At 39.6% G+C, this 26,760-nt stretch overlaps 1 protein-coding gene across 2 annotated transcripts in view; it reads left to right on the top strand.

Annotated features, from left to right (window-relative positions):
* The window catches only part of ube2o (ubiquitin conjugating enzyme E2 O), a 38,048-nt gene extending 14,114 nt beyond the window's left edge, over window positions 1-23,934 (top strand). Inside the window, exons 2-23 of one of the 2 annotated variants that reach the window (XM_022765006.1) lie at window positions 4,448-4,507; window positions 4,983-5,093; window positions 5,910-6,007; window positions 6,160-6,223; window positions 6,640-6,783; window positions 7,262-7,371; window positions 7,639-7,789; window positions 8,091-8,148; window positions 9,207-9,369; window positions 10,512-10,667; window positions 12,178-12,332; window positions 12,714-12,826; window positions 13,032-13,160; window positions 13,771-13,860; window positions 13,954-14,278; window positions 14,970-15,337; window positions 15,487-15,667; window positions 16,206-16,342; window positions 17,060-17,263; window positions 17,816-17,873; window positions 19,477-20,314; window positions 20,696-23,934. In XM_022765006.1, the coding sequence (XP_022620727.1) occupies window positions 4,448-4,507; window positions 4,983-5,093; window positions 5,910-6,007; window positions 6,160-6,223; window positions 6,640-6,783; window positions 7,262-7,371; window positions 7,639-7,789; window positions 8,091-8,148; window positions 9,207-9,369; window positions 10,512-10,667; window positions 12,178-12,332; window positions 12,714-12,826; window positions 13,032-13,160; window positions 13,771-13,860; window positions 13,954-14,278; window positions 14,970-15,337; window positions 15,487-15,667; window positions 16,206-16,342; window positions 17,060-17,263; window positions 17,816-17,873; window positions 19,477-20,314; window positions 20,696-20,723 (3,741 nt within the window). In that variant the 3' untranslated portion in view covers window positions 20,724-23,934. Of the gene's footprint in view, window positions 1-4,447; window positions 4,508-4,982; window positions 5,094-5,909; window positions 6,008-6,159; window positions 6,224-6,639; window positions 6,784-7,261; window positions 7,372-7,638; window positions 7,790-8,090; window positions 8,149-9,206; window positions 9,370-10,511; window positions 10,668-12,177; window positions 12,333-12,713; window positions 12,827-13,031; window positions 13,161-13,770; window positions 13,861-13,953; window positions 14,279-14,969; window positions 15,338-15,486; window positions 15,668-16,205; window positions 16,343-17,059; window positions 17,264-17,815; window positions 17,874-19,476 lie in introns of both variants that reach the window. The other variant, XM_022765007.1, reaches the window with a different exon arrangement.
* The last annotated feature ends 2,826 nt before the right edge of the window (window positions 23,935-26,760 follow it).

Here is a 26,760-nt window from a genome sequence, read left to right as displayed (position 1 = left end):
TTTTTTTTCTTTCATTACTGATTATCAGATGACAAAGGCAAATCAAGCAGAGAAGTAAACACTTGAAATGAACTAAACCAAGGTCTTCCTGGACTGCTAAGAATTGCCCGCCACCCATCCTCGCAAGTTGACAGTATTGGTACCATATATATTGGTTATATGACATATGAAACCCTGGTTGTCTGGATCCATTTATTATTATGAGACTGTCATTGGTTCACTGCCGTTCCAGGGTGGAAATACGTAGTCATGGTGTTGACTGCTTATTTGGCTCATGATATGTCAAGTAAAAATACGATATGGACATGATAACAAGATTAAAAAATTTATTTTTATCTGAGGGGTTCTTTAAGAGAGAGACAAACACAGTGATAACATTTGTCAGTACAGCTTACTAGGAATAATACGACCACAAAAAACAGGGAGTTCCCTCCACTAGAAACCTGCATATTGTTAAAATAATAATGAATAGCCAAGTTTCTAATGCTCCAAAGCAAATGACATATCCTTAATAGTATTAAAACAAGGGTAAGCCTAAACTGGGACACCTAAGGTACTCACTGACTCCATCTGTTCAAGCAGCATATATATATATATATATATATATATATATATATATATATACACGTGTATACTGCTGTCATCCCAGAGAAATACCTCCGTACAATGAAAAAAAACTGTAATAGATTGTGAATAGTTTCATATCGCTATGATTTGTGAGATAGCAGTATTCTCCCTCCTCTCTTGTCTCCTCCTGGAGGGGAATCACTCCCGCTGCAGGGACATGCTACTCTGTAGCCGCCGAGTATAATTTACACGATACAATTGCAAGATATCTATCATTAAATTGGAAATTAAAATTACACATAATAAGCGTAAGGGTTATACCACTGCCAACCAGCCATTTCATAATAGCTGTAGACCAGCAGATTCACATATTGGTCATGATTTATACAGAGAGCAAAGGTTCTGTTGTTGTCGTCAGTAGTCTGGGGTACAGTGTGTTCTCAGGTGTTGTAATGCTCTGTCCTGTCCTCTCTTACTGTGGGGTAAGTGGCATTGATTTAAACATAGTGTTTTTGAACTGATGAGGAAATCTGCTACTCCAGGAGCGCACTGCAGCATGATGCACTGAAAGAATATTAATGACGTGAGCTGTGTGTGTGTGTGTGTGTGTGTGTGTGTGTGTGTGTGTATTTATCTAAAAATGTTTTGTACTTCTGAGCTTCTCTCAGTGAAAAGGTTTAGACAGGGAGGAAGACAGGAGTGTGAGTGTATGTGAGAGAGAGAGTGTGTACTCTAACCCCCAGCAGTAGAGACATGATGAGCAGACAGGCTGCTGTTTAATAGATTACAAGGTAACATGGCGACCCATCGATCGCACACACACACACACACACACACACACACACACACACAGACACACTCTTACTCAATGGCTCTTCCTCTCTCAGAATTCAGTGGAGTAGGATTACAATGAGACAAAGCAGAAACACTACACTGCCAAGGACCCAGTAGAGTGTATGTGTTTGTGCATGTGCACGGGTTTATGAGTCTGACTTTTGGGGACAAATTTCAGACTAAAGACCAGTTCATTGGGGACAACTTGTCCAATTGGGGTCCCCACTTGGGAAAAAGCTGATTTTTCAGTCTGTGGTTAAGGTTAACAAACATGGGTCCCCACGTGTCCAGACTGCTTTTTGAAGGTTAAGATTTGGTTTTAGGGTTCAGGTTAGAATTAGTTTTAGGTAAGAGGAAGGGTAGGTGTTAAAGTTAGGAATTTTGCTGTGATGCTGTGATGGTTAAGGTTAGGTCCTCAGCAATGCACCCACCAAGTTTGAAGTCGATTGGATGAGTGTCTGTCGGCCTTTTTCTTCTCAACAACTTTGCAACCAGGCAGTTCTCAATTTATAGTTTACAGTTTAACTCTAAGCCCCAAAAATAAGTCCCACTTTAAATTTCCCTTCAGTAAAAGTGAAAAACACCCCTGTACTGTCTTGGTTACTGCTGGTCTATTGATTTACAAAGTTTCTGCCTATAGGACCGTCATCAGGTATAAGGACAAGCATCACAACAGTTCCATATATAAATACAGTATATACATAGTTGCAAGGTAAATCAGCAAAGCTAAAATATCATGACACAGATCAAAGTGATGATAAAAAGACTAAAGGTTGGCAAAGGGGCCAGTATTCATCATACACATGATGCTTTCAATTTTATCATGCATAAATAGAGCATTACAAGAACATTCATATAACTGTCTACCGTCTACATAACTAGACTATGCGTCCTCTGAGCAGCACTACTTCTTCGGGGCAGACTGGATGCTACAGTGACTTGCTATTGGAAAGATCATCTGGCCAGACCGTGGCTACCTGGTTAGCATGCTAACTTAAGTAGAAGAAAAGAAGTGATAGAAATAGAAGCAAAACAAGATTTAACATTGGTGTGGCTTTAATGCTGAACTCGCAACATTTCTTCTAGACAGCTGTTATTGCTCATGTGAGCTATGTAGCAACAGCAAAACTTACAAAAAACTCCTTTAAATAATTTTATTTTGTTTGATGATTTAAGTTCAGTTCATCTGCAAACTTGCCTATCAAATACATTTTTTTATTAAAATGTATATTACAGGAGTGTGAGACACAGAGCAAGAACATTAAACACATAATTTTATATTCCTGTTCAATGAGTGATCTCCATGCTCCTATCACTATGTTGGCTTGTAAATTCTCTGGTATGATCATTACTTGCGGAGTGGCAGTGTAGATAATGAAAACTGAAGGAATAAACATCAGCTACTTTCCTGAATAGTAAAGAGATGACATTGGTGTGAATGTTTTTGTGAAACCCCACAACAAGTTTATAGAATCATAAATATATATCACTACATTTTGCCTAATAGGATCTTTAGGGCCTCTATTGCACAATTTTGTTTCTGACTCAGTGTAAAGGAAGCAATGCTGTGGTGTGAAATTCTGTTGTAATTTCAAGTAGGTCAAGTACAGTACACTAAATGCATTACTGATGGGATTTGATATACTGCTTCTTCTCTTTTAGTGATAACACAAATAAACGCAGAGATAAGCAGGATCACTGGGCTGGTTTATACTGTAATTGATGGTTTTAGATGCTAACTCATAGAGCTTATGTACGACATTATTCTTGACCTTGGAAATAGCAGGGGGTTTTTTTTGTTGTCAGTTGTCATGAGCAAACTCCATCTGCTGATTAAGACTGTGAGATGAGGTTGAAGGTTTTGGAAAATGCCAGGATATAGACCTGGAGTTCATATGTCAAACTCTGGAAAAAAGCTACTAAGGTGAATGTTATAGATTTTTTTTGTCACATTAATTATTAGTCTTTGCGCTTCATATCTTGCAGGTGCCCTCTCTTTGACTTACGTCCAGTCTTTATATCCGCTTAATCATTTTCAATGAGAACACAAAGGCTCCAGGTTCTGGCAGAAAAACACAGATTTGTCAGGATTTTGCCAGAGCGCAGTGTGATACATCCAGGAAGACACTGCTTTGGCCAGTCGAATACATGCAAGCGCACAATCCTGCTGGATCATGTTGTATTTGACTGTTTACCTCCTGATTGTTGTAAAATCTTGCCTCATATTATAAACTGCTGTGCAGTGTTTTCCTAACTGATGAGCCTTCAAACTCACAGATGTGTAATTCTAACTGGGTTTCCTGGATTATATTTCATTGTTTTACCGGTAACTACTTTTTTTTGTTTTAACTCAGGCCTGTTTTTAGTCTGAATGCTTGCTAACAGTGTGACACAGCAAAGCTTAGCTCACAGGAACAAGGTTTCCCTCTGGGACTTTAGCTTATGCCAAGTTTAGCCCAACAGCTGCTGTTCTGTGTCCTCTGTCTCTCTCTGGGCTTGTAGTTCTTGATCAATACAGGTTTTGGTTTCATCCGTCCATTATTCTGTCTGTTCTGTAGTTGTAAACCACATTGTTTTTCCGGATGCTATTTTTGTGTCCATGTTGATTAAATAATTGATAGTGAAAATGTGTGCATCGACACCATCAGTGTTCATGATACTGCTGGATTCTCAAACTGGGGGCTCATGCTGGCCAGCTCAGCGAAATGTGTCTCTCTGTTTAGACGACAAAACCATTTTATCTGCTCTCAGGGGGCGTTAAGGCTCTGCTGACTGTGCATGTTGCAGTCTTCATGGCTGTGAGCTGGGACAGAACAAGGGTGTGACAAATCATATCAGTCATATTGTCGTGGTCTAAGTGTAAATGGTTTATCACATGGTCATTGATGTGCAGAGTTCTCCTCTGCAGTGAGGGTTATTATAAGAAAATGATGATCCAGTTTCAGTGACAGCAGCTTCTGTTGGTGTAAGATGTCTTAAAGGTGAGGTCACCCAGCTGTGTTGGCCACCATTTTCTAAACTTTTTTTTTTTCTCTGTCTTTTACAGCTGAAACTTGAAGATCGATCTATTGTCATCAGAGACATTGTGCGACGGAACAATTCAAATGTAAGTGAAGTCCTCAGTCTGCATCTTTTTTTGTTGTCTCTAACCCTCTCCCTTTTCACTTCACCTCCTTCATTTTGTCTTATTATTTCCAGCTCTTTTTCAATCAGCTCTCCCATTGTCAGTCATGTCACAGCTCACTGCTCCGTTCCTTTTGCTGCATCAGACATGACTGGAATATTATTGCAGGTCGACGCTAACACAGGACTAAAAGGAGGCTCTTTGTGTTAACACAGTGCAACAGCTCAATCTGAACATAAATACAACATTAAACCTAAAAAATGACTTTTTGTTTTGGTTGAAATACAAGTGTTGTTTTGTTCATAAGTTATCAGACCAGTGATGCTGCTGGACACCACTAAAATTTAAAAGCTTACAAGCAAAACCTGTAGGTTTCCATTGATGGACAGGATATTGTAATGTAGATAATGTAGTGATAGTATGATGACATGCTCAACCTGTGTTCGTTGCATTGCAGGACAACCAGTGCGGTATTGTGACCAACATTGACATCGAGTGTGCAGTGAAACTCGTGGGAACAAACTGTGTTTTGTATCCAGTTAACAGCAAAGACCTGCAGCACATCTGGGTAAGAGAGGAACGTTTTACTTTGCAGTAAATCTGTGGTAGCGCTTTATTTTACACATGTACAATTTCCTATAAGTGATTTCCTATGAAATTTCCTGGAAATAACTGTTATAAAAATCAGTAACAAGTACAGCAATGATTTATTTTATGGGTTCTGTATTTTCCATCTAATTTCCTGGAAACTTGTCTCATAATATCCTAAAAAATTGCTGGTTTTACTTGTTAATTATTAAGATATTTTGAAGACATGCCTACACACTTCAGTACTAATTATAAGGGAAATAAGGGAAAAGTTCTGGCTGTTACAGCTATATTAAGTACCCCCTCATTACACCGACCAGCCACAACATAAAAACCAGTTTTAGGTCTTGGCTGATTGGTGTAGACCTCCTCTGTCATTAATAATGATCTGATTTTGTTTTTTACAGTCAGTAATACAGATGACAAACATTGTCTTGCATATCATGTTGAGCAGTATACGCAAGGAGTGTGTTTCATTGTGTTGTTACCTTTAGGAAATGAAGTGTTAAGTAATCATAATCAATACACACATGTTCATGTAATTGATTAATCACATGCTACATTACTGAAACCACCTTCAAAACCTCTGTAACTTTGAATAAAAATTTACCGCAGTCCAAACAGTCTCTAGTGTCTCAGGGACCTAGAGCGAATAATCTGTAGTGATTGCCATTAGAGAGTCATGTAGAAAAGGACACTGACCTAAACTATTATTTTGTCCCTTCATAATTATTATGTCTAAGATCAAAATTTGATAAAATGTAAAACTGATCATTGTCCTGTTCCTGATCTTCAGTCTTTTATGTACGGCGACTACATTGCCTATGACTTCTGGCTGGGGAAAGTGTACGACCTGACTAATCACATCATCCTCAAGCTCTCCAATGGAGCCAGGTAGACTGTGTGTCTGTGTGTGTGTGTGTGATTATACTGCATGTACTGTGACCATGTGGTAGTCTGTCGCAGTGTCTGCATGCTGGCACACATTCATCACTGCCAAATCCAGTGAATGTCTACCCACTGTCCTCCCCTTTCCCACCCTCCAGGTGCTCCATGAGTGTGGAAGACGGTGCCAAGCTTTACGACGTCTGTCCACATGTCAGTGATTCGGTACGTACCCACGAGCTCTCATCTGTCACTTCAGGTGTTCGCACTTTCTGAAGTTCTCTGCTGCTGCAAGTTGAACAGAACAGCTGTTAATCGGGGTCAGGTCACTTTTGAAAAAGCTATAGCCAGACAAATGAAATGAGTCGTCTGACACTGGCTTATATAGGCTGTAGAAGATTGTTCTACAGGTACAACCTTGCATGATAAAACCCTAACCCTATGCATAATCTCCAAATTAAAATTTTACAGTTCACATCGGCACATATTTATTTCACTGACTTTTTCAGAAGTTTTATCAAGTGAATTTTGTTTAGTCATACAGAAGTATGACACATATATAGTATAATGCATTGTTTGTGTCAGCATTATGTTTTCTGTTGTTTGTCTTGTTACACTCTTATTACTGTGTTGTTTTTCAGGGTCTGTTCTTCGACGAGGCGTATGGTTTCTACCCAGGGCAGGTCCTGATTGGTCCGGCCAAAGTCTTCTCTAATGTACAGTGGCTGTCAGGGGTCAAACCTGTCCTCAGTAGGAAGTGCAAGTTCAGGGTTGTGGTAGAAGAGGTAAGACGGTGATGATGGCTCTTTCTTTTCTGCATATCACACTTAACATCTGTCAGTTCACACACACAGAAATAAAAATGCTGCTGTGAGAAGAAAGTGCAACCCGTCATTGTATCAAAGTATCATCATTTCCAACTCTGTAGTAGAGTTTTCATTATGAATAATTGCGACTGACTCTAGAAGCAGTTCTTTCTCCAACACAGTACTTTGTTATACAAAGCAAAGCATTTCTTGTTTTAGTAACAGAAACAGGAGAATTAAAATCTCTACCGTGATGACATGATGATGGGATCATTTTACACATTATATCCACATTTAGAGCTCTGCATGGACGCCTCGGTCACGATGACTTCCCCCATCAAACCTAGCTCTGTGTTGGATGGAGGGAAACACACTATAATCAAAACAACAATAACATTTAATTACGTATCATACATTTTTTCTAAATGGTTCTGTGGTGTCATTGTGCTTTCCTCAGGTAAAGGTGGTTGAACTGAAAGTGACGTGGATCACCAAGAGCTACTCCCCAAAAGGCTCCGATAGCGTCTATCCACCTTCCTCCACCATCACACAGGAGAATCTCTGCCGGTCAGTAGGAATATCAATCCTTGTGTCCTTGCACAGATTTATGTATGCCTTCTTATTTAGGATTGCTTTAAATTTTATTTTCTCGCAGCTTTAAGAATTTAAATAATATACTAAATGGGACATCTTGTGTTTTTGCACTGCTCTTCCAAGATATCTGTTTTTAGTGAATGGAAATCAAAGAACTGTGGTCCAAAAAACAGAACACATACAAACTGATACTGTGTTATGTTGCCCACGGTGTAAAGTGACTCTCCTGGCTGCTTTTAGGGTGAGACGTCTGGGCTACTACGACCACACCCAGAGGCAGCTGGGAGAGAGAGCCCTCTACGTCTTTCCTGCAAAGGGAGATGCCACACGCATCACCTGTGAAGGACCCGAGGGTGCAGCTGTCCTACCAGAAGACCCTGTGGCCAGAAAGGTGTGGATAAAATGTGTTTATAGATAGATTTAATTGTGTTCTTGTATCTGAAAAAGATGTTACCTGTTGACACAGCCTGTTACCCCGCCATGAGCATATTAACACTTAAAATCACTTGCTTTACACAAGAAGTTAATGAAGAGTAGATGATTATGGTGTCGGGTGTATTTTAGGAAATGCCCTCTTTGAATGTTGGTTACCCCTTTTTATCACAGAGACTCTCAGTACTTGTAAACAGCCAGACATTTTTTGATCATCTTCAGTCTGTCTCTGTGTGTGCCTGTGTGTTTGTTTCCTGCAGCTGAAAAGGATGTTCAGAAAGGATCTGGGGAAGAAGACGGAGAACACCGACACACAAGGTAGCAAACAGCACACTGCAGAAAACACCAGAGGAACATCCAGTACACACAGACACACTTCTGCTCTCTAATTCTGTCATTGTCTCTCTGTTGCCTCTGTCATGAACTCAACTCTAGACTCTAGATACTGTTGAAGAATTTCACTCAACCAAAAATAGATGTGCAAAAATGTAAAGTAGAGTCAGACTACTTATTACATATAAATTGGTATCCACTGACATACTGGCTGCTAGTGAACAAAAAATGCTGAAGATGTGTTTTTGATTTGAGTGCAATCTGTTGACAATAAGTTTATTTTACAGTTGGAAAATCTACTGAAATATAGGTTTTCTTTCTTCAGTCTATCTAGTCTCCTAGAACGCTGCTCCAGTGGTCATCACACAATCATTAGTCAAACACATGAACATTAGTCAGAGCCTTCACCATCTCATCACATTAATGAGACAGAAATGAGAGCAAGTGCAGATGAACTGGGGTTTAAATGAACATTGGATGTGAAACGATAAGCATAAAGAGGGCATAAAATACGTTTTCTCTCAGCACGCACACACACACAAACACACACACACACACACACACACACACACACACACACACAAAGTTCTCAATCATTTATCATTGTGAGTAACGTGAGCATTATTTTTTGCTAGCATCCTCTCTAGAGTAGCTGAAAACGAAACATCTCCATGCAAAGTCAGACTGATTTAAAGTTCCTGTGAGACATCAGCCGGTCCTTTTCACAAATGGAGCTCAGCACAGAGGGAACGGACTAATCAGAACTTGTGCTGAAGTGCAGCACACTTCAACAGAAAAATACATTTGCTGCATGATTCAGGAAAATAGAGGATGACAGTGTCTCTCTGGTTAAATGTGAAATCTATTTTACCTTCTAGCTGCATGAACATCAATAATCTGTAAAGGTACTCTACATGATCTCCTCTGAATGATCACGTGTTTTTTACCGTGTACAGTACCGCTTTATTCTCTGCTTTTCCAAGTGTTTCCTCCACGCCTTAAATTGAAATACTAATACATGCTCTTTCACTGTCTCTCACCAGGTGAACACAAATCAGAGCAGACAGACTCATCTCACTCCAACAACAACGGCCCTGTGGTTCCCATCCAGAACCCCCCAGACTCCCAGAGCACCAACGACACCTTGACTGAACATGGGGAGCAGGACGCTGACGACGAGGCTGCAGAAGACACTGACGACACCAGGTCTGTTGAGATTTCGTTTGTTCTTTGTTTTAAAATTATATCGGTGTGAACGTGTGGAAGTGTGAGAGGCACTTGACGAGCAGCCGGTGTCAACCACTTGTCCGCTTAAAGGTTATTAACATGAGCTTTTGCAAAGTATGATGTGATCTGATGCAATAGTGCAGCAACAAAAACTTTATTCGTGAAGAGTGAAGGTTGACATTTCTGTCTCTGAGGGATGTTGATTCAAGCCTGTATTTATTTGAGGAGATGTGTTGGAGTGTATTACCTACAGGGTTCATAGGCTGAATCTAGTGAGTCTCTCAGCGCTGCTGCACAGATTTATCTATTTGAATGTGGCACCTTTGCACTGATTTACTAAAAGTCATGCAGGAATGACAGCTAATTATTCTGCCTGTTACCTTGCAGGTGCACGGTTTTAATCTAATATTAGTCTCTCAATGTCAATTATGCTTTGTTAAATTTAATTTGTATAATTATTGAAGTTGAGCCACTTGCTAATGAAATCCTTCTCATGAGAGTGTTTGTGTGTGATGGAGAGAAAGGGAGACAGACGGTAACACGTAGCACACACTTTAATTAGGTTTATGTTTAATTGTACTTTATCACCTTTTCATTACTGAAATGTGGGATTTAGTTAAACAGGACAAGTATTCCTTTAAATAAAAGTGATGGGAATATGTTTTGTCAGTTTGGCAGCCAAAGGCTGAAGCTTGGCTGAGAGCCTTGCAACCATTTCTAAAAGTTAAAGTCTGAGCCTGTTCAGCATAAAAAAAAAACTACCACAGAGCTGAATCATCGTCTCTTATATATGGCCTCGGCAAGAGATTTTATAACTTCAAACTAACAAACTTTTCAGCAAAAATGCCAAATCTTTTTCTTGTAATTTGAAGATGTTACCTTGGGCTCTATATTTTGTGAGGCACATTCCTCACTATTATCTGACAATATATAGAGCAAACAATTCATCAGTTAATCAAGAAAATGATCCACAGATTAATCAGTAATGAAAATAAATGTCAGTTGCTGCATACTTGATATAAAATTACACAAAAAATTTACTTATTCAGTCTAATGATCCTTAACCTGTAGCATGAAAAACATCCTGTGTATGTATTTTTCAATTGTAACTTCGGTTGCAGCTCTCTGACGTCATCGGCAAGCTCCACAGCTTCCTCTCAGAGCGGTGGTCTGGGAACAAACCGTAAGAAGAGCATCCCGCTCTCCATCCGCAACCTGAAGAGGAAGCACAAGAAGAAGAGGACCAAGTTCTCCCGCGAGTTCAAGCCCGGAGACCGGTGGGTGGGGTGGGGGATACACAAGTACAACATCTTTCTTTCCTTCCTTCCTTCCTTCCTTCCTTCCTTCCTTCCTTCCTTCCTTCCTTCCTTCCTTCCTTCTCCCTTCCTTCCGCTGGTTTGTTCTTCATTTCTCTTCAATTTTCTGTCCTTCTTTTGGCCTTTTTTGCTCCAATTCATATCACACATTTTGCTCTTTGATACTTCTCTGTATCCATTCATACAATAATCCTCTATTGGCCAATTGTATTTCTGTCTGTTGGCAACTTTTCTGTATGTAGCGACTCATCAGCCCACTCTGGTGACTGCATTTCTCAACAGCCATTGATCCAGTGTCTTTTTTAGAAGTCTGGAGAGCAACTTAAGTGTTCTGATATTTGGCAGATCTATAAGGCTGATGGGTTGATGACGATGCTTCCCATAATCCCATACATTCGGTGACCTATCCTGCTGCTGTGTCAGGAAGTTGATGTAAAAATTAGACCAATGACATCATCTGTTACCGACTGTTAAAGCAACCAATAGCTGCTTTGCCTGCAAAAAAACACATTGTGTCTGCCTGTCTGTTTGTCCAGGCTCTCTCTTGTTTGTCAAGTGGCTCATGTCTCGATCTGTCTGACAGTGACACTGGAGCTTGGCAACACGCACATCAAGACTTTCAGAGCAGTCTACTGATTGTGTCATTTTTTTCTACCACACACTGTCACACACATCCTCAGCTTACAGAACACCGAATGCACCATGATACTGCAGGTTTTCTACTCTTTGCCATTTAGTCTAGTTTAGAAATTCAAGTTTTCCAAAGCAAAAAGTTTGACGTCACTAGTCTGGGCTGATGGCATGATTCTGTTTTCGCATTAAATGAAAAGATGTTAGACTTTTTCAGACCTGCGCTGCCGTCTTGTTTTTGACTCCTCTGGGCTTGACTGGATGTTATTGCAGATCAGGAATTTTTCATAGTCTCTGATGCAGGGAGATGATGCTGACATTACCCTAAATAAGGCAGCATTATACTAGAATTTAAATCATAATAGGCTTGTGAACCAGTCACGTGTTTATAGTCAACACTGTCACATGATTCCTTTATTTGTGTCAGTGTATCATTAATTTCTTTTGATTACGCCTTTTTTGTGCTGAATAATTTAATCAACAATGAGACTAAGAGGATTTATGCACTTATCGCATCTCATCATTTCTCAACAACCGATTTAAAGAGGTGGATGGCAGTGAGGCAGATAGACGCAGCAACATGCCAAGAAGGGAGACGAATGTAGTGGCTGGGTGAAGATAAATGGCTCAGTAGATAAGAAGACTGTATAAGTATAGGGGAAAATAGCAGCAGGAATCACCTATTTTAGCTTTCCTTTTGTGATGAGTGAACAGTAGGTGACTACAAGTGAGAAAAGGTCCTTAATATAATAAAAAAGCAAGGTTTTTAAATCGTTCACATTTACATCTGAGCCATCAAACACAATATACAAGTCTGATATGTGTGTGTGTTTTTGTGCAGAGTGGCAGTGGAAGTTGTATCCACAAAGACCACGGCTGATGTGATGTGGAAGGACGGGCGGGTGGAGAAGGGGATCCGATCAAACGACCTCATCCCCATCCAGCACCTCGACAGCCACGAATTTTGTCCCGGGGACTTTGTAGTAGACAAACGACGTAAGGAAAATTTAATGGATTAAATATTTTTCTAATGTTGAATTTGATGATTCGTTGATTTCTTTGTTCCCTTTGACTTTGTAGACGAGTGAAGATGCAGGATGTCAGATTTCTGTCCCTGTGGACTGTGATGAGGTGTTTTTTATATAGGCCACTCTACCACCGAGTACCTACAGTATCTAGGTCATTTGCTGAAACCGTGCCAAGTTTCTGTTTATGTGTGTGAAATTTGGCCAGAAAATACAGAGATTTATTTAAAGGCTGCAATGTTACATCCAGTTTCCATTTTCTTTCTTCTAGACAAATACATTTTTCTTTGTATTTAGAGGTTTTTCTGGTTTTGCTTGTGAAACTGTGTATGTGTTTGTCTGCTCGCCGCAGCCCAAGCCCTCCAGGACCCAGGGGTGTATGGTGTCATCCAGTCTGGTGATCACAAGGGCAGAACATGTGTCGTCAAGTGGATCAAACTCAACTCCTCAAGTGATGACGTGGAGGTGAGTCAGGAGCACAAGACAGCAGTGTTTGTGCTTCAAAGAGAATGAAAACACTTGATGTTTGGGTGTTTGTGAGTGTGTTGGAGAAAGGGAAAAGCTAAAAGAAATTGTCTCTGGTAGCCATAGTAACTTCACTACATATATTCATATACCATTAGCAGATGGTTTTATTTCTTGATACCTGGATGTTTTTGTTTTAATCCAGGTTATCGGTATGGAGGAGGATGTCAGCGTCTACGACATTGCGGATCACCCAGATTTTCACTTCCGCACCACTGACATCGTCATCAGGATATGGAACTCAGAGAACGGACAGAACGACTGCGAAAATGAGGTGGGAACAACAACAAAAAAATAAATTAAAAAATACTAATACTAGTTCTTTCATATGCACTGCACTGAATGTGTTCCTGTATTTAGTCTGACCTAATTGACATTTGAACAAATGTAAGATGCAACATGAAGTCGAATCAACAGTTTCAACACAAACTGAAGATTAAAACCTCATGAAGGTGGACTCTTGTGTTAAACTGCATTCATTTTATCTTGGAGGAACAAATAACCTGGGAACAGAGTGTATACATTTTGCTTTGATAGATATCAAATTATCAATTAGATTGTCATGAAATTTAATATTGTAGAGGGAGGATTTTTATTCTCTTGCACCTCCCTCAGACCAAGATGTCAAAGTCATGCTCTTGTAAGGATAGCCTGTTCTGATATTAATGAAAACATGTTATTTTTAGCATTACTCCAGTTTAGGCTTTAAGAATATTTAATTTAAGTCATCAGTATATACTTTTCATCCAACAGTATTATATTGTGGGCTTATTAACATTGCAGCCTTAGTTCTATTGGTCTTATTGTCTTATAAAGTTTTTGTTTTGTCATATCTTTTCTTGGTTGTTGATAATGGTCGAGTCTCTACATCTACCCTCCCTCAGACTTCAGTAGGACAGGTGTCCAGGGTGGATGTGAGCAGCAAAGTAGAGGTGGTGTGGGCAGACAACTCTATGACCATCGTCCTGCCACAGGTAAATATTTCTACCTGATAAAACTCGGTGTAAGTTTTGACATTGGAGGTGAGATGTCTGTTGCTGATGGTCTCCTGATGATCACACACACAGCACCTCTACAACGTGGAATCTGAGATCGAGGAGACGGACTACGACTCCGTGGAGGAGACCAGCAGCGTCCTGTCCACCGAGGAGTGGGAGGATGAGAGCGACAGCTGGGAGACGGATAACGGCCTCACCACTGAGGACGATAGCCACGTCAACAATGCGGATGTCACCGACACTGCGACCCCGACCCCCACACCCACTGGCTCCACGACCTTCATCATCCCCCCACAGGAGGGTAGTAAAGCCGGGGTCACCAGCCCCACTAAAGGAGTCCCTGGAGAGGAGGGAGAAGCATCTGTGGCTGTAGCCAGTCCTGCCTCTGGAGGAGGTGAGGATCTTTACTTCCAGCATTTACTGTATATTATTGTTCATTTCAAGGGTAATAGTGTTAACTCCAACTGCTTAGTGGAAATAAAACATTACAGAGTTGTTTAGATTGCAAGGCCATTTTATTCATGTGGGTTATTACAAGAGAACTCAACACACCTTATATCAAATTGCATTGAATACAAACAACACATATTTATAGATATAATGAATAGTATGTTTATGGTGTGTATTTTGAGTCAGTCCCACATGCACTGTCCTGCTGCCATAAATTTTAATTAGTAGACCAAATGTCCTTTATAATAGTGTCAACATATGCAATATTTTCTCCTTTTTGAGGAATGTTTGCTGAAACAGTTGTTTTAGGAAATAAATAATAAATACACATTGTTGATTTGGTCTTTCCATGGGATTTGTTGTCAGTAACAGAGATGGAGCTTCATATTAGCATTTCGTTCAGTCTTGTTCAAGTTGGTTTACAGGTGGCACTGACTGTAGGTTTCCTCAATCACACTGAGTGAAAGTGATCTTGAATTTTAAACAAACCAGTAAATAACTTTTATTTCAGTGAGGTTCAACATCAGTTGATGCTTTCACATCACAGACAATGTTCCACCTGTGTCTTGTTTGACATTTCTCTTTAATTATACTTGCAGCAGTTTGTTATACGCTAATTAATTCCGCCCTCTTAGGAACCACTCCAGGAGGCGCAGTCAACGGAGCGGAGAAGACCAGTAAAGATGGTGCCTCTCGGGGCTTCAGGGAGTTGAAGGAGGCCTTGAAGATCCTGGAGAGCCTGAAGAACATGACTGTGGAGCAGCTGTGGACTGGCGGCTCTCCAACCTCTCCAACCTCTGCTGAACCAGCTTCCACAACTAATGTAGCGAGTTCAGTGACGCCCACAGCCCCTGAGAAACCCACCAAGGAGAAACGCTTCCTGGATGACATCAAGAAGCTGCAGGAGAACCTGAGAAAGACGCTGGATAATGTGGCCATCGTGGAGGAGGAGAAGATGGAGGCTGTGGTGGAGGCAGGAGGGAGTGGAGGAGCAGGGACAGAGGTTGGTGTTAAATGGATCTATAACATGGCAGAGTTCATTAATTTTGTGCACAATTTCTCCAGTGCAATCTAAATAAATCAATAAGTGCGACATTGTGACATTTCCTGTCATTAGATTGTGTTTTAACCTGCCGGTGTGTTACTGTTCAGGCGGAGAGAGCTGGAGAGGAAAAGCCCCAACAGGAGCCCCAGACTCCGGTTGGTGGACAAGAGTGGCCCAGTGAGTTTCTCAGTGACACACCAGTACTGTGCCAACAGAGTGGTGGCAAGCCTGGCGTCACCTTCACCAGTGCCAAGGGAGAGGTGTTCTCCGTGCTGGAGTGGGCACCAGGTGAGAAATCAGGATTTAATTCCTTGTTTGCTTCTTTTCTTCTCTCTCTGCCTCCTTTTATTCTTTTCCTATTTTTCGCTCTTTCTCTCCCTCAATACATCTTTTTCTCTTTTTCTTTGATCCCTCCATTTGTCTCATTTGATTTCTGTTCTGTGTTGTTCGAGCTGATTGAATGAAAGACTTGTAGAGCTGTGAGCACATACTTCAAACGTGAGCTCATGTGATAATGGGTCATTGGCGCTTCAGATCTCATCGTGGTTTATGTTAATCTCATGTTTTGTGTCGGTTGAGTTTTGGCAAGCGAACCTGTCTTGTGTCCAGTCAGACGCCACACAGAAGACACCACATTTCCTCATTACTATGAGTGACAGTAACTGCCTCCCATTTCCATTCTGTAATCATACTTGTCCATGACAGACACGCACACGCATCTTTTAGTTTGATGAGGTCCCTGCCCACACAAGCTGGGTTGTATTTGTGTACATTTCTGTTCTTGTATTGCTATTCAATCACCGCTTGTCTTCTCTCTTTGACACAGACACACACTCATTCAAGAAAATGGAGTTTCAGCCGGCAGAGGCAAAGAAGTTCTTCAGCACAGTGAGGAAGGAAATGGCTCTTCTAGCAACGTCACTGCCAGACGGCATCATGGTCAAAACATTTGAAGATCGCATGGTGGGTTTCTGGTCATAAATATCATGGCAACCTTATCACCTGGAAAAAAAAAAAAACTGGCAGCCTTGATACATCTTTGGTGGTAAATCTGCAGATTCACTTTAAGGCACAAAAACAAGGAACCTGAATTAACAACAACATCAACACATTATTTGTCTTTTCAGAATTTAATCCATCGTTGTTGTTGTTGTTGTTGTTATGAAACTATTGTTATGGGCTCAAATAAGGGTAATTTACAATTTTAAGATTGATTGAGTGCAGCGCCAAAATTCATACTTGTAACTTAAATATTTGTGTGCAAAAATTTTTCATGCAGCTTTTTTTCCACAGATAAAGGTGATGCATACCCACATACATGAAATAATTTCATACATTATTTCACAGTCTCAAAATCTTCTTGATGCTTTTTGAGCCCGTATGTGATGAATTGTGAAATCTTTTCTGGACAACAACAGACACACTAGGAGGACAAGGAAGCCCTCATTACATCTCATTTGTTTATGAGTTACAATCAGACATTACTATTTTACAGTGATGTATAAAAAGGAAAGTTAAAGATTAAATGTAAGGTCTTGACTATCATGTACAGTGTTATTCTTTTATCTCACCATATTCCCCATTAACCTCAGTGTAATACAGGAGAGACAATTTGATGTGCACCGCTGACAGCATTCACCGAAAAACCTGTCATAAGTTTCTTTCCTTTCTCCGACACAGGACCTGTTCTCCGCTCTGATCAAAGGGCCGACTCGTACGCCCTATGAGGACGGTCTGTTCCTGTTTGACATCCAGCTACCCAACATCTACCCAGCTGTACCGCCGCTGTTTCGCTACCTGTCTCAGTGCAGCGGCCGCCTCAATCCCAACCTCTATGACAACGGCAAAGTCTGCGTCAGTCTACTGGGCACCTGGATTGGCAAAGTGAGTGCTGACTTAGGTGATTGACATAACTTTAGAGGTGCAGTAAAAACCCGCGGTTTTACAGTAGTGGGAGTTGACCTCTAGTTAAAAGAACAAGTGTTGAAGTATCACAGAGTTTAGATCTGCTTTTTTTTTTTTTAACCAGGCTAAAAATAACTGATTCATTTGGAATAAAATATTAATCAATCATGAAAATGATCATTAGTTGCTAGTTGCAGCTCTGTTTTGGAGCAATGCTAAGATTTTGATCAATATGAAGTAACTAGAAACAACACTGTTTGTTACTGGACATGAATAAATCTGTGTGTTTGGAGCAGAACACATCAGCAGTTCAGTTATGCTTCACGTGTATTTTCAGGTTAAAATGCAGTAGAAAATAAGATTTCATAATTTAGTTTTCAAAGGCTGTTGCAGGTGCAAGCAACTGCACCTTCTACAGGACAGAATAAACAGGGGTTTTGTCTGTCACCTTTTTTTTTTTTTTTTTTTTTTTTTCCAAACTTTCTTTTCTCAAGAATTTGTGCTGATTTGTCTTGATGATATGATCCACAGGGCACTGAGAGGTGGACCAGCAAGTCCAGTCTGCTGCAAGTCCTCATCTCCATACAAGGTTAGTACACACACATACACACCCCACTCTATTCCCCCTCTCTTATCTGCAGCACATAAATGTTTTATTCATGTGTTCATTTGCTCAGAGCTGCCAGTGCAGTGTCGCACACAGTCATTCAACCTAATATATCTGTCTCTCTCGAAGACATGACACGACTTCAATAAAACTTATCTGTGATCTGGCCTGCCAGACAGAGTCCGGATTTTAATTCAATTATCACCGTCTCTGATGAGCGTTTAGCCACACAGTGCAGTATTCATTGAAGTGCATGGTCTCCCTCCACCACACAGTGAAATAACCACTCCGACCCTGCTGGTGCTATTGGTTGCCATGGTTTATTTTGTGTTGGCTCACCAAATCTCATTCATCTCACATGGCGCATGCATTCAATCTAAGTGAACACAAAAAAACACCAAAATTAGCTTTTGAGGATTTTAATTTCTTTCCTTCCCAGTTTTGTGTCTCATAGCATCAGTTTGGCTTTTCCAGTTAAATCTGTTTTTATAACGTCATAGTCTATATGCATCTACATCTATGAAATCTACATAGGCAAGACAAGGCACATTTTGAACACCATGGCAATTCAAAGTGCTTTTTTACAGGCACAGAATGACATTCAAAAATCAGCAATAAAATCAGTTAAGATAGGATTTAAATTAAAAAAACAATAAAATGAAATAATGTTACAGTGCAGTTATCGTGCTGTTTCAGTGCAGTTTTAAGTTGTAAGTTGCTCCAAATGCAACAAGGGAAATTAAACTGCAGTAAAGACAACAGCAGTTAGATTAATTCACTCCCTCGATGTTCTTATTTAATGCTGTATAGCTCATTATCACAAGCAAATCTGAAATGACAAAGGCAAAAAAAAACAAAACATAGTCAATATAATACAAGTCAAAATGATTCTCATTAATTGTTGAAATGAACAAACATGTTATAATTTACCTACAGCACATAACTATCAAAATGTGGATCATAAAGGACAAAATCCACCTGCTGCAGCACATCACACGACCTGACACCTGAACCACTGGACACACTGTACAACCAGGAGTAGTCAGAGTTCAGCTGGCATGTGAGTTGAGTTGGATTAAACAGGGATCTAAATTTGGGCATCATTAGCGTAGTGGTGATTGATCTGTAGACTTTAGTCAAGGCGTGACATGTAGTTGGAGAATATCAAGCCATGCCCAAAACCTTACACGGCTTTTTGACAATTTATGTCCAGACACAAAATGTCTGTAGTTTACTATGTATTTAACATCAAAACTCAAAAATGCTGCTCTAAAAGCCAGTGGATTTTAAATAGAGTCAGAATCACAATCTAAGGCAAACCGGCCTTTGAGTGTGTTGTCAGTGTGATGGAAAGACCCCGGACTGCATCTGAAAACAAGTAACGCTCTTAGTTTGGAATTCTTGACACATTGCAGTGTTAGCTTGGCTGCTGTTGTCACAAACTGTATTTACAGTACAAATGAAAGCTTGACTTTTGTCTTTGACTGTTGTCACTGTTGTGGTTTTCAACTTTGCAGTTTTTGATGCATTAATCTGCAAGTCTTGACCTCACATTCTAGCACGTGCATGTGTATTTCTCCTACAGGCCTTATCCTCGTCAACGAGCCTTACTATAACGAGGCTGGTTTCGACAGTGACCGAGGCCTTCAGGAAGGATACGAGAACAGCCGCTGTTACAATGAGATGGCCTTGATCAAAATGGTCCAGTCTATGACACAGCTTCTGCAGAATCCTGTGGAGGTCTTCAAACAGGAGATCCAGGAGCACTTTGTCTCTAATGGCTGGCGGCTCGTCCACCGTCTGGAGGCGTGGCTTGAGCTGCACGACGCTGCAGAGAGGGGCCAGGCAGCACACATGTCCTGCAGGGCTGCACACTCAAAAGACCGACCTTCATCAGCAGAGCCTCTGGATGAGCAGCTGCCCCTGGGATCAGGCCCCGTGGTGGTGGCCCACAGTAGCCCCAGTAAGCCTGGGGAGGAGGGGGTCCCAGGAGCAGGAGTTACCAGTATTATGGAGGAGGAGCTGGAGGATTCAGGGCTGAGTCCCTCCACTACAGCGGCCTCTCAGCAGGAGCTGAGCCAGAACTCAGACTGTGACAGCAGCCAGGGGAACACCTCTCTGGGTGGGGAAAACAGGCCTGGTTCTACAGTCCCTGGCTCTGTAGTCCGCGGCGGGACGTCAGAATCAGGTTCTGCCTCGGTTAGCGGAGGAGGGGTGGCCTCCGCAGGAAGCCAGCCAGTGGTGCGACCAAAGAAACGGAGAAAGAGCTACCGGAGTTTCCTCCCAGAGGGCAGCGGCTACCCAGACATCGGCTTTCCGCTCTTCCCGCTCTCCAAGGGTTTTGTGAAGAGCGTCCGAGGTGTGCTGTTGCAGTACCGAGCTGCACTGGCCACCGCTGGCATGCCTGAGCACACAGAGGACAAGTAAGTGCCTCCTCACCATTCCCCGACACTCCTCTGCACTGCTTCCTGCTCTCTTCCTCCGTCTCTTCTACCTTTTCATCTGCCTCAAGCTGTAGAGGAGGATCCATTACTTGTCTTGGGGAGGGGGCTACAATTTTCAATCTTCTGTACTACTGTTCAGAGCTGCACTGTGCCCCCAGCACTGCCCACATTTTTGTCCTTTACCTCCATCTCTAAGTCTGTACTGCTCCTGCTGCCCCAAACTCCACAATGTTCTGCCTTTTTTTTTTCCCATAATCCCTCTCGATCAAGCCACTACTGCAGGAGAACTGCATCTTTGATCAGGACAGTGAGCGAGTTCTGATTTAGATGCAACTTGATAATGTCTTTGTTTTCCTTCAGTGTCCCTGCAGATGAGTGTGATGGATAAAGAGGGGTGGAGCTCACATGCGATCGCCCAGTTACACAAACCTAGGGGAGCGACCCCGTCACAGAGAAACCCTCATCTTTTCATGGACACAGGTAAAAACACGGAGCTTTTACTGGAGGCAAAGATTCTCTCTCAGCCTCGAAGACATGGACGTTGACTTCAGTGGCAGTGGTGTGGATGCAAAAAGGACTAAATGAGATGAAAAATCAGTGCCATGAACCCTCTTCCCATCCCCCTCATCCACCTAGCCTCCAGCAAGCATCCACCATATGGGTGGGGACTTGCTGGATAACCACTCTGCCATGTCAATCAGCTGGAAAAATGTAAAGCAGACTGGCGATTGGCTGGGTTCCACTGAAAAACTGCAAATCCCAGCTCTCCTGGCTGTTGGGCTAACTGCGGCTATCTGTAGCACTACTGATATTATCGCTGTATCATCCTGCACTACAACAAACGAATGGACAATCTGGTCTGGGAGAGGTGACGTATAAATACACTGACCAGGAGGATTCTTTTTTAAGTAGAAGTCACTGGTTGTACGCTTTCTGCCAAATTTCTCTCTATTCACAAACGCACTCTCACACACACACACGCACACACACACACACACATACACCCACAAATATTCAAGTAGAACGTACTGAATGTCAGTAAAACTGCCAACCACAACAGCTTCACCACTTTGTCCACTATACTTGCTGGTATTTTCCTTCGCCAATCACTCGCACTGAACCACGCAGCGAACATCGAGTGACAAAGTTTACATACGAATCACCTCTGGAGGTCAGACTGCTGTAGCTGTTTGGTGTGTAGAGAAGCCAGCCAGGAACAGGACGACAGATAGGTGGCTGTATGCGAAGGAGTTTGTGCTCTAGTCAAAGCTTAACACAGCTGCCGCCTCTACATACAAAAGTTCCATTCACTTTCTGTAGAATTTAGCAAAGGTGATCACTAGAAATGGAACTTGTGCTTCGGTGTGTTTAAGGTTGTTACACTCACAGAGGCAGGACTGTCTCAGAGTGGAGCTTTACCCATGATGTTCCACTTTTCTGTGACAGAGGTGAACCCACATCACTGCAAATGACACAAGTTAAAGAATAAATAGAGGAAAAAAAAAACATACAGCATCCATTCCGTCATCTCATGTCAACATGTTGCCTTACTTGAATTGTTCTTAATGATCTCAGACCATTGTGTTCAGAGCTGCTTGTGTCATGCTTTAGACATTAACCTACACAGACCTAGACACAAACTTAAAACCACTAAAACCCTGTTTGAGTGTTTTCCTCCTTTAAAAGTGCAGATTTCTGATAAGCTTCCCCCTTTTATCAGTTCTTAAACATTAGTCTGTTACTCTGCGGCCATTGCTGTATTCTAAGTTTCCTCTCCAAATTGCATGTGCAGAGTTTAATGACATCAGAATACAAACTGCAGTAAGTGTGATGCTGAAGGTTTGTTGATATTATAATGAATCTGCTTGATTATTATTTTCTGTTATTCCATGTTCTGTTATTCCTGACTTGAGCGTCTTATCCCACGAAAGTTACCGCAGGACCCCACTGACGAGAGGAAATTACACAAATTACAGCACGCAGGCAAAACTTTAGCCAATCTGACTGTTGTCTGTGATATTCTTTTTTCTCTATATATATTGCATACATCACATCTGGATGAAAAAATAAGGGTTTTATTTAAGTTAACACAAAACTCTTGCTTTACCACAGATTGTGCTGTAATTTACTGTGAAACAAGTGAAACTCACCTTTGGGTCTATTCGTGCTTCCTGGGGAAACCAGAACAGTCTTTGTTTACATCTATTTAAATAACTGCATCCCACCTCTAACATAATGTTCTTTTTTTCCTTTCAGGAAATTATGATTCTTATTGTGATTCTTATTGTTATTATTATTATTATTATTATAATACAGGTCAGACAAACCCCTTGTGCTTGCTATAATCTGTGAAGTAGGAGAGCCTTGGCTGTCTGGTATTTTACTTGAACAAAGAACCTTGATGCTGAAGAGTGTTTCTGAATGAGAGGGCACACAGTGCCATTGTGAAACTATGAGTGATAGGAGAGGATAAAAACCATGAGCCAAGAGTTGCTGCGTTTAAAAATAAATAATTTAAAAAAAAGATTTAAAAAAAAAAAAAAAAAAGAAGAGAAACACTTGAGGATAAAAGAGGTGAATGAGGGTTATTTTGTTTTGCTTTGTCTTCCATTTCTTTTCTCCTTTCTACTCTTAAAATTGGTATTCCTGTATCAGATGTGGCAATCAGGCATCCATGACATTTTGTCCTCTTCCTAGATTTTACTTCACCATTGTCATTATTTTGCTGCCTTTAATGCTACAGATGGAGGATGTGTTGTCCTCTTGACTGGCTGCTGTAGCATGTAGCCTTGTTTGCTTTACTGTCTCTGTCCCCACACACACACGCTGCTGTTTGTAAAATCTCACCTTCACAGTTCTTGGAGGAGTGTGTTTTCAATGCTAAGAGCTCAGCCTGAAGAAAAGTAAAAAGTAAAAACCGTGGTTATGGTGTTTCTGAAAGGTCAAACACACAGCTCCACCAAGAATTTAAAGGTGACATTATTGTTCAGCCTTTCATCGTCTTTCTCATTTGTCAACTATCGCAGAAACAGAAAATGTGAAACTATCTCGCAAGATCTCGAAGCAAAAATCCAGCAGGATATCAAGCACATGATGCTTTGTACAATTTTCTGTGTATGTGTGTATATTATTGAGATTTAAACCATTATTATTATTATTATTATTATCATTATTATTATTATTCCTGCGAGAAGTTTGTTTTACAGCCAAAGCATGTAACATGTTGCTTTAAGCCTTTTGATTGGGCTACACACAAGACTTGACTGTACGATGTCTATGTTTCCACAGTGGCCTGTTATTGATATATTAAAAAAAGAACTAATAAAGTTATGATTTGTAGCCTGATTCCCTCTGTACAGATGTCATGACTATATTAAAATATATAAATACATACAGTATATATTTAACACAAACTTGAGTTCTAACAAGTCACGTGGATGCTTGGGGCATATATGTACAAAATGCTGAGTGTGTATTGTACTTATGATTTTTCATTTTTTAATGGTTTTCTTTTGTTGAATTAAGACAACTGTATAGTGATGCATTAAACTTTGCAAGCAGTACCATAGAAACACTGTGGCTTTTTTTTTTTTATTTGAATCCCAGTTAGCTTTTGTGTAGTCAGCAGCTTTTCTTCAAAGTGATATTAAAGGATAAGGCTGGTGGTAGTCTGTATTTTTCTATTTTTGTTGTCAAACAATATCACGAAAACGCCAAACCCAGCAATAAATCGATCCTACTAACAAATACTATCTGTGTAGGCAAAGCATGATATATTTTAAACCTTTTGTGCCAAAAATATGAAACATGCATGAATGAGCCTTGCTGTTGTATTCAGCAACATCTTCTTTACAATGAACATGAACAGAACAATCTTTATTTTAACTCTAATCCCTTGTACACCCTCCTTGTGGAAGTAAGAGTGGGAGCACAAAATTTGTGTTAATCTGCAGCTGAAAATAGTCCCCAACAAATGCACTATTTACTGCCTTTAAAGTAACATGCAAAAAACTAGAGTCCAGCAATTTTAGAGAAATAAACTTTTTTGTTTTTGTTTTTTTTGTTGTTTTTTTTAAGTGAATCCATTTATTTGTGACTTCATTTGAAAGATTTATTGTATGTCTGCAGTTGGGATGAATGAGCTTTGAGCTGAGTGCCACAGAAAGTACTGAGAGACAAACTAACAGTTTTGGTTTTCATTTGTTGCCAGCAACAAACATACAGGACAATCCCAGGCTCAAGCTGCACAGATTTTACCTCTGATCATGATCAGTCTTATAATATCAATGTGTTCTATTTTTTCTGTCAAAACATCTGGACAGTGCATACAACTGTACAGCAACCTGACATTAAAATTAGGGCAGAATTTTTAATATTTGACACCAGAACAGCTCTGCTTTCAGAAAACATCTCTCTGCCAAAAGGCCTATTTTTTTATGATTATAATTAATACTTTTTTTGAGTTTATGCATAAAAGTAATAGTATGCATCTCCTCTCTTCTATATAAGCCAGGTGCAGTATAATAAAGGAAAATGCTTAGAAAACTTGATTGGGTATTTTTATTGCCTAACCCTAGTTCATTGAATCTACCATGAATATAGGATGCAATGTGCAAACAAATACTTTTATACATTTTTTTTGTACTTGAAAATAAGCTAAAATACATTTTTGAGTAAACTGATGATCTTGTGGTTCAGCGTAAAAATTTCAAAAAACATCATAGTATATATTATGGAATAAAAACATCATGACATAGTATGGAATAAAAATGTCAAAAAACGTCAGTATAGTATGAAATAAAAATGTCATAGTATAGTATGGCATAAAAATGTCCAAAAATGTCATAGTATAGTAAGGCATAAAAATGTTAATTTACGTCATGGTATGGTACGTCATAAAAATTTCATTAAATATCATTGTATAGTATGGAATAGAAACGTTATAGTGTAGTATGGCATAAAAATGTCAGAAAACGTCATAGTATAGTATGGAATAGAAAAGTTATAGTGTAGTATGGCATAAAAATGTGAATATACCTAATAGTATGGTTTGTCATAAAAATGTGAATAAATGTCATAGTATAGTATGAAACAAGAAAGTCATAGTATAGTATGGCATAAAAATGTCAAATAACGCCATAGTGTAGTATGGCATAAAAATGTCAATATACGTCATAGTATGGTATGTCATGAAAATTTCATTAAACATCATTGTATGATATGGAATAGAAATGTTATAGTGTAGTATGGCATAAAAATGTCAATATACGTAATAGTATGGTTGTCATAAAAATGTCAATAAATGTCATAGTATAGTATGGAACAAGAAATTCATAGTATAGTATTGCATAAAAATGTTAATTAACGTTATACTATGTCATAAAAACGTCATATTATACTAAGGTGTAAAAATGTTAATAAACGTAATGGTATAGTATGTCATAAAAATGTTAAGAAACATCTTGGTATAGTAGGGCATAAAAATGTACAAAAAACGTCATAGAATGGTATGGCATAATAATGTCGAAAATGTCATAGTATAGTATGGCATAAAAATGTAGAAAAAACATCATAGTATTGTATGGTATAATAAAGTCAAAAATCTCATAGTATAGTATGGCATAAAAATGTACAAAAAACGTCATAGTATTGTATGGCATAAAAATGTACAAAAAACGTCATAGTATAGTATGGCATAAAAATGTTTAAAAAAAAGTCATAGTATAATATGGCCTAAAAATGTCAGAAAACGTCATAGTATAGAATGGCATAAAAATTTCAAAAAATGTCATAGTACAGTTTGGTATAAAATGTCAAAAATGTCATAGTATAGTATTGCATAAAAATATACAAAAAACGTCATAGTATTGTATGGCATAAAAATGTACAAAAACATCATGGTATAGTATGGCATAAAAATGTCAGAAAAAAGTCATAGTATAGTATGGCATGAAAATTTCAAAAAATGTCATAGTATAGTATGGCATAAAAATGAAAAAAATGTCATAGTATAGTATGGCATAAAAATGTCAAAAAATGTCATAGTATAGTATGGCATAAAAATGTCAAAAAACATCATGGTATAGTATGGCCTAAAAATGCCAAAAAACGTCATAGTATAATATGGCATAAAAATGTCAAAAAACGACATTGTATAGTATGGCATAAAAATGAAAAAAATGTCATAGTATAGTATGGCATAAAAATATCAAAAAACATCATAGTATAATATGGCATAAAAATGTCAAAAAACGTCATGGTATAGTATGGCATAAAAATGTCAAAAAACATCATAGTATAGTATGGCATTAAAATGTCAAAAAAAAATCATAGTATAGTATGGCCTAAAAATGCCAAAAAACGTCATAGTATAGTATGGCATAAAAATGCCAAAAAACGTCATAGTATAGTATGGCATAAAAATG

The sequence above is a fragment of the Seriola dumerili genome, unplaced genomic scaffold, assembly GCF_002260705.1.
Source record: "Seriola dumerili isolate Sdu_G_001 unplaced genomic scaffold, Sdu_1.0 BDQW01000621.1, whole genome shotgun sequence".
Taxonomy (NCBI): Eukaryota; Metazoa; Chordata; class Actinopteri; order Carangiformes; family Carangidae; genus Seriola; species Seriola dumerili.
The sequence above is the reverse complement of the archived record's forward strand: the minus strand, read 5'-3'. Positions and strand labels throughout refer to the sequence as shown.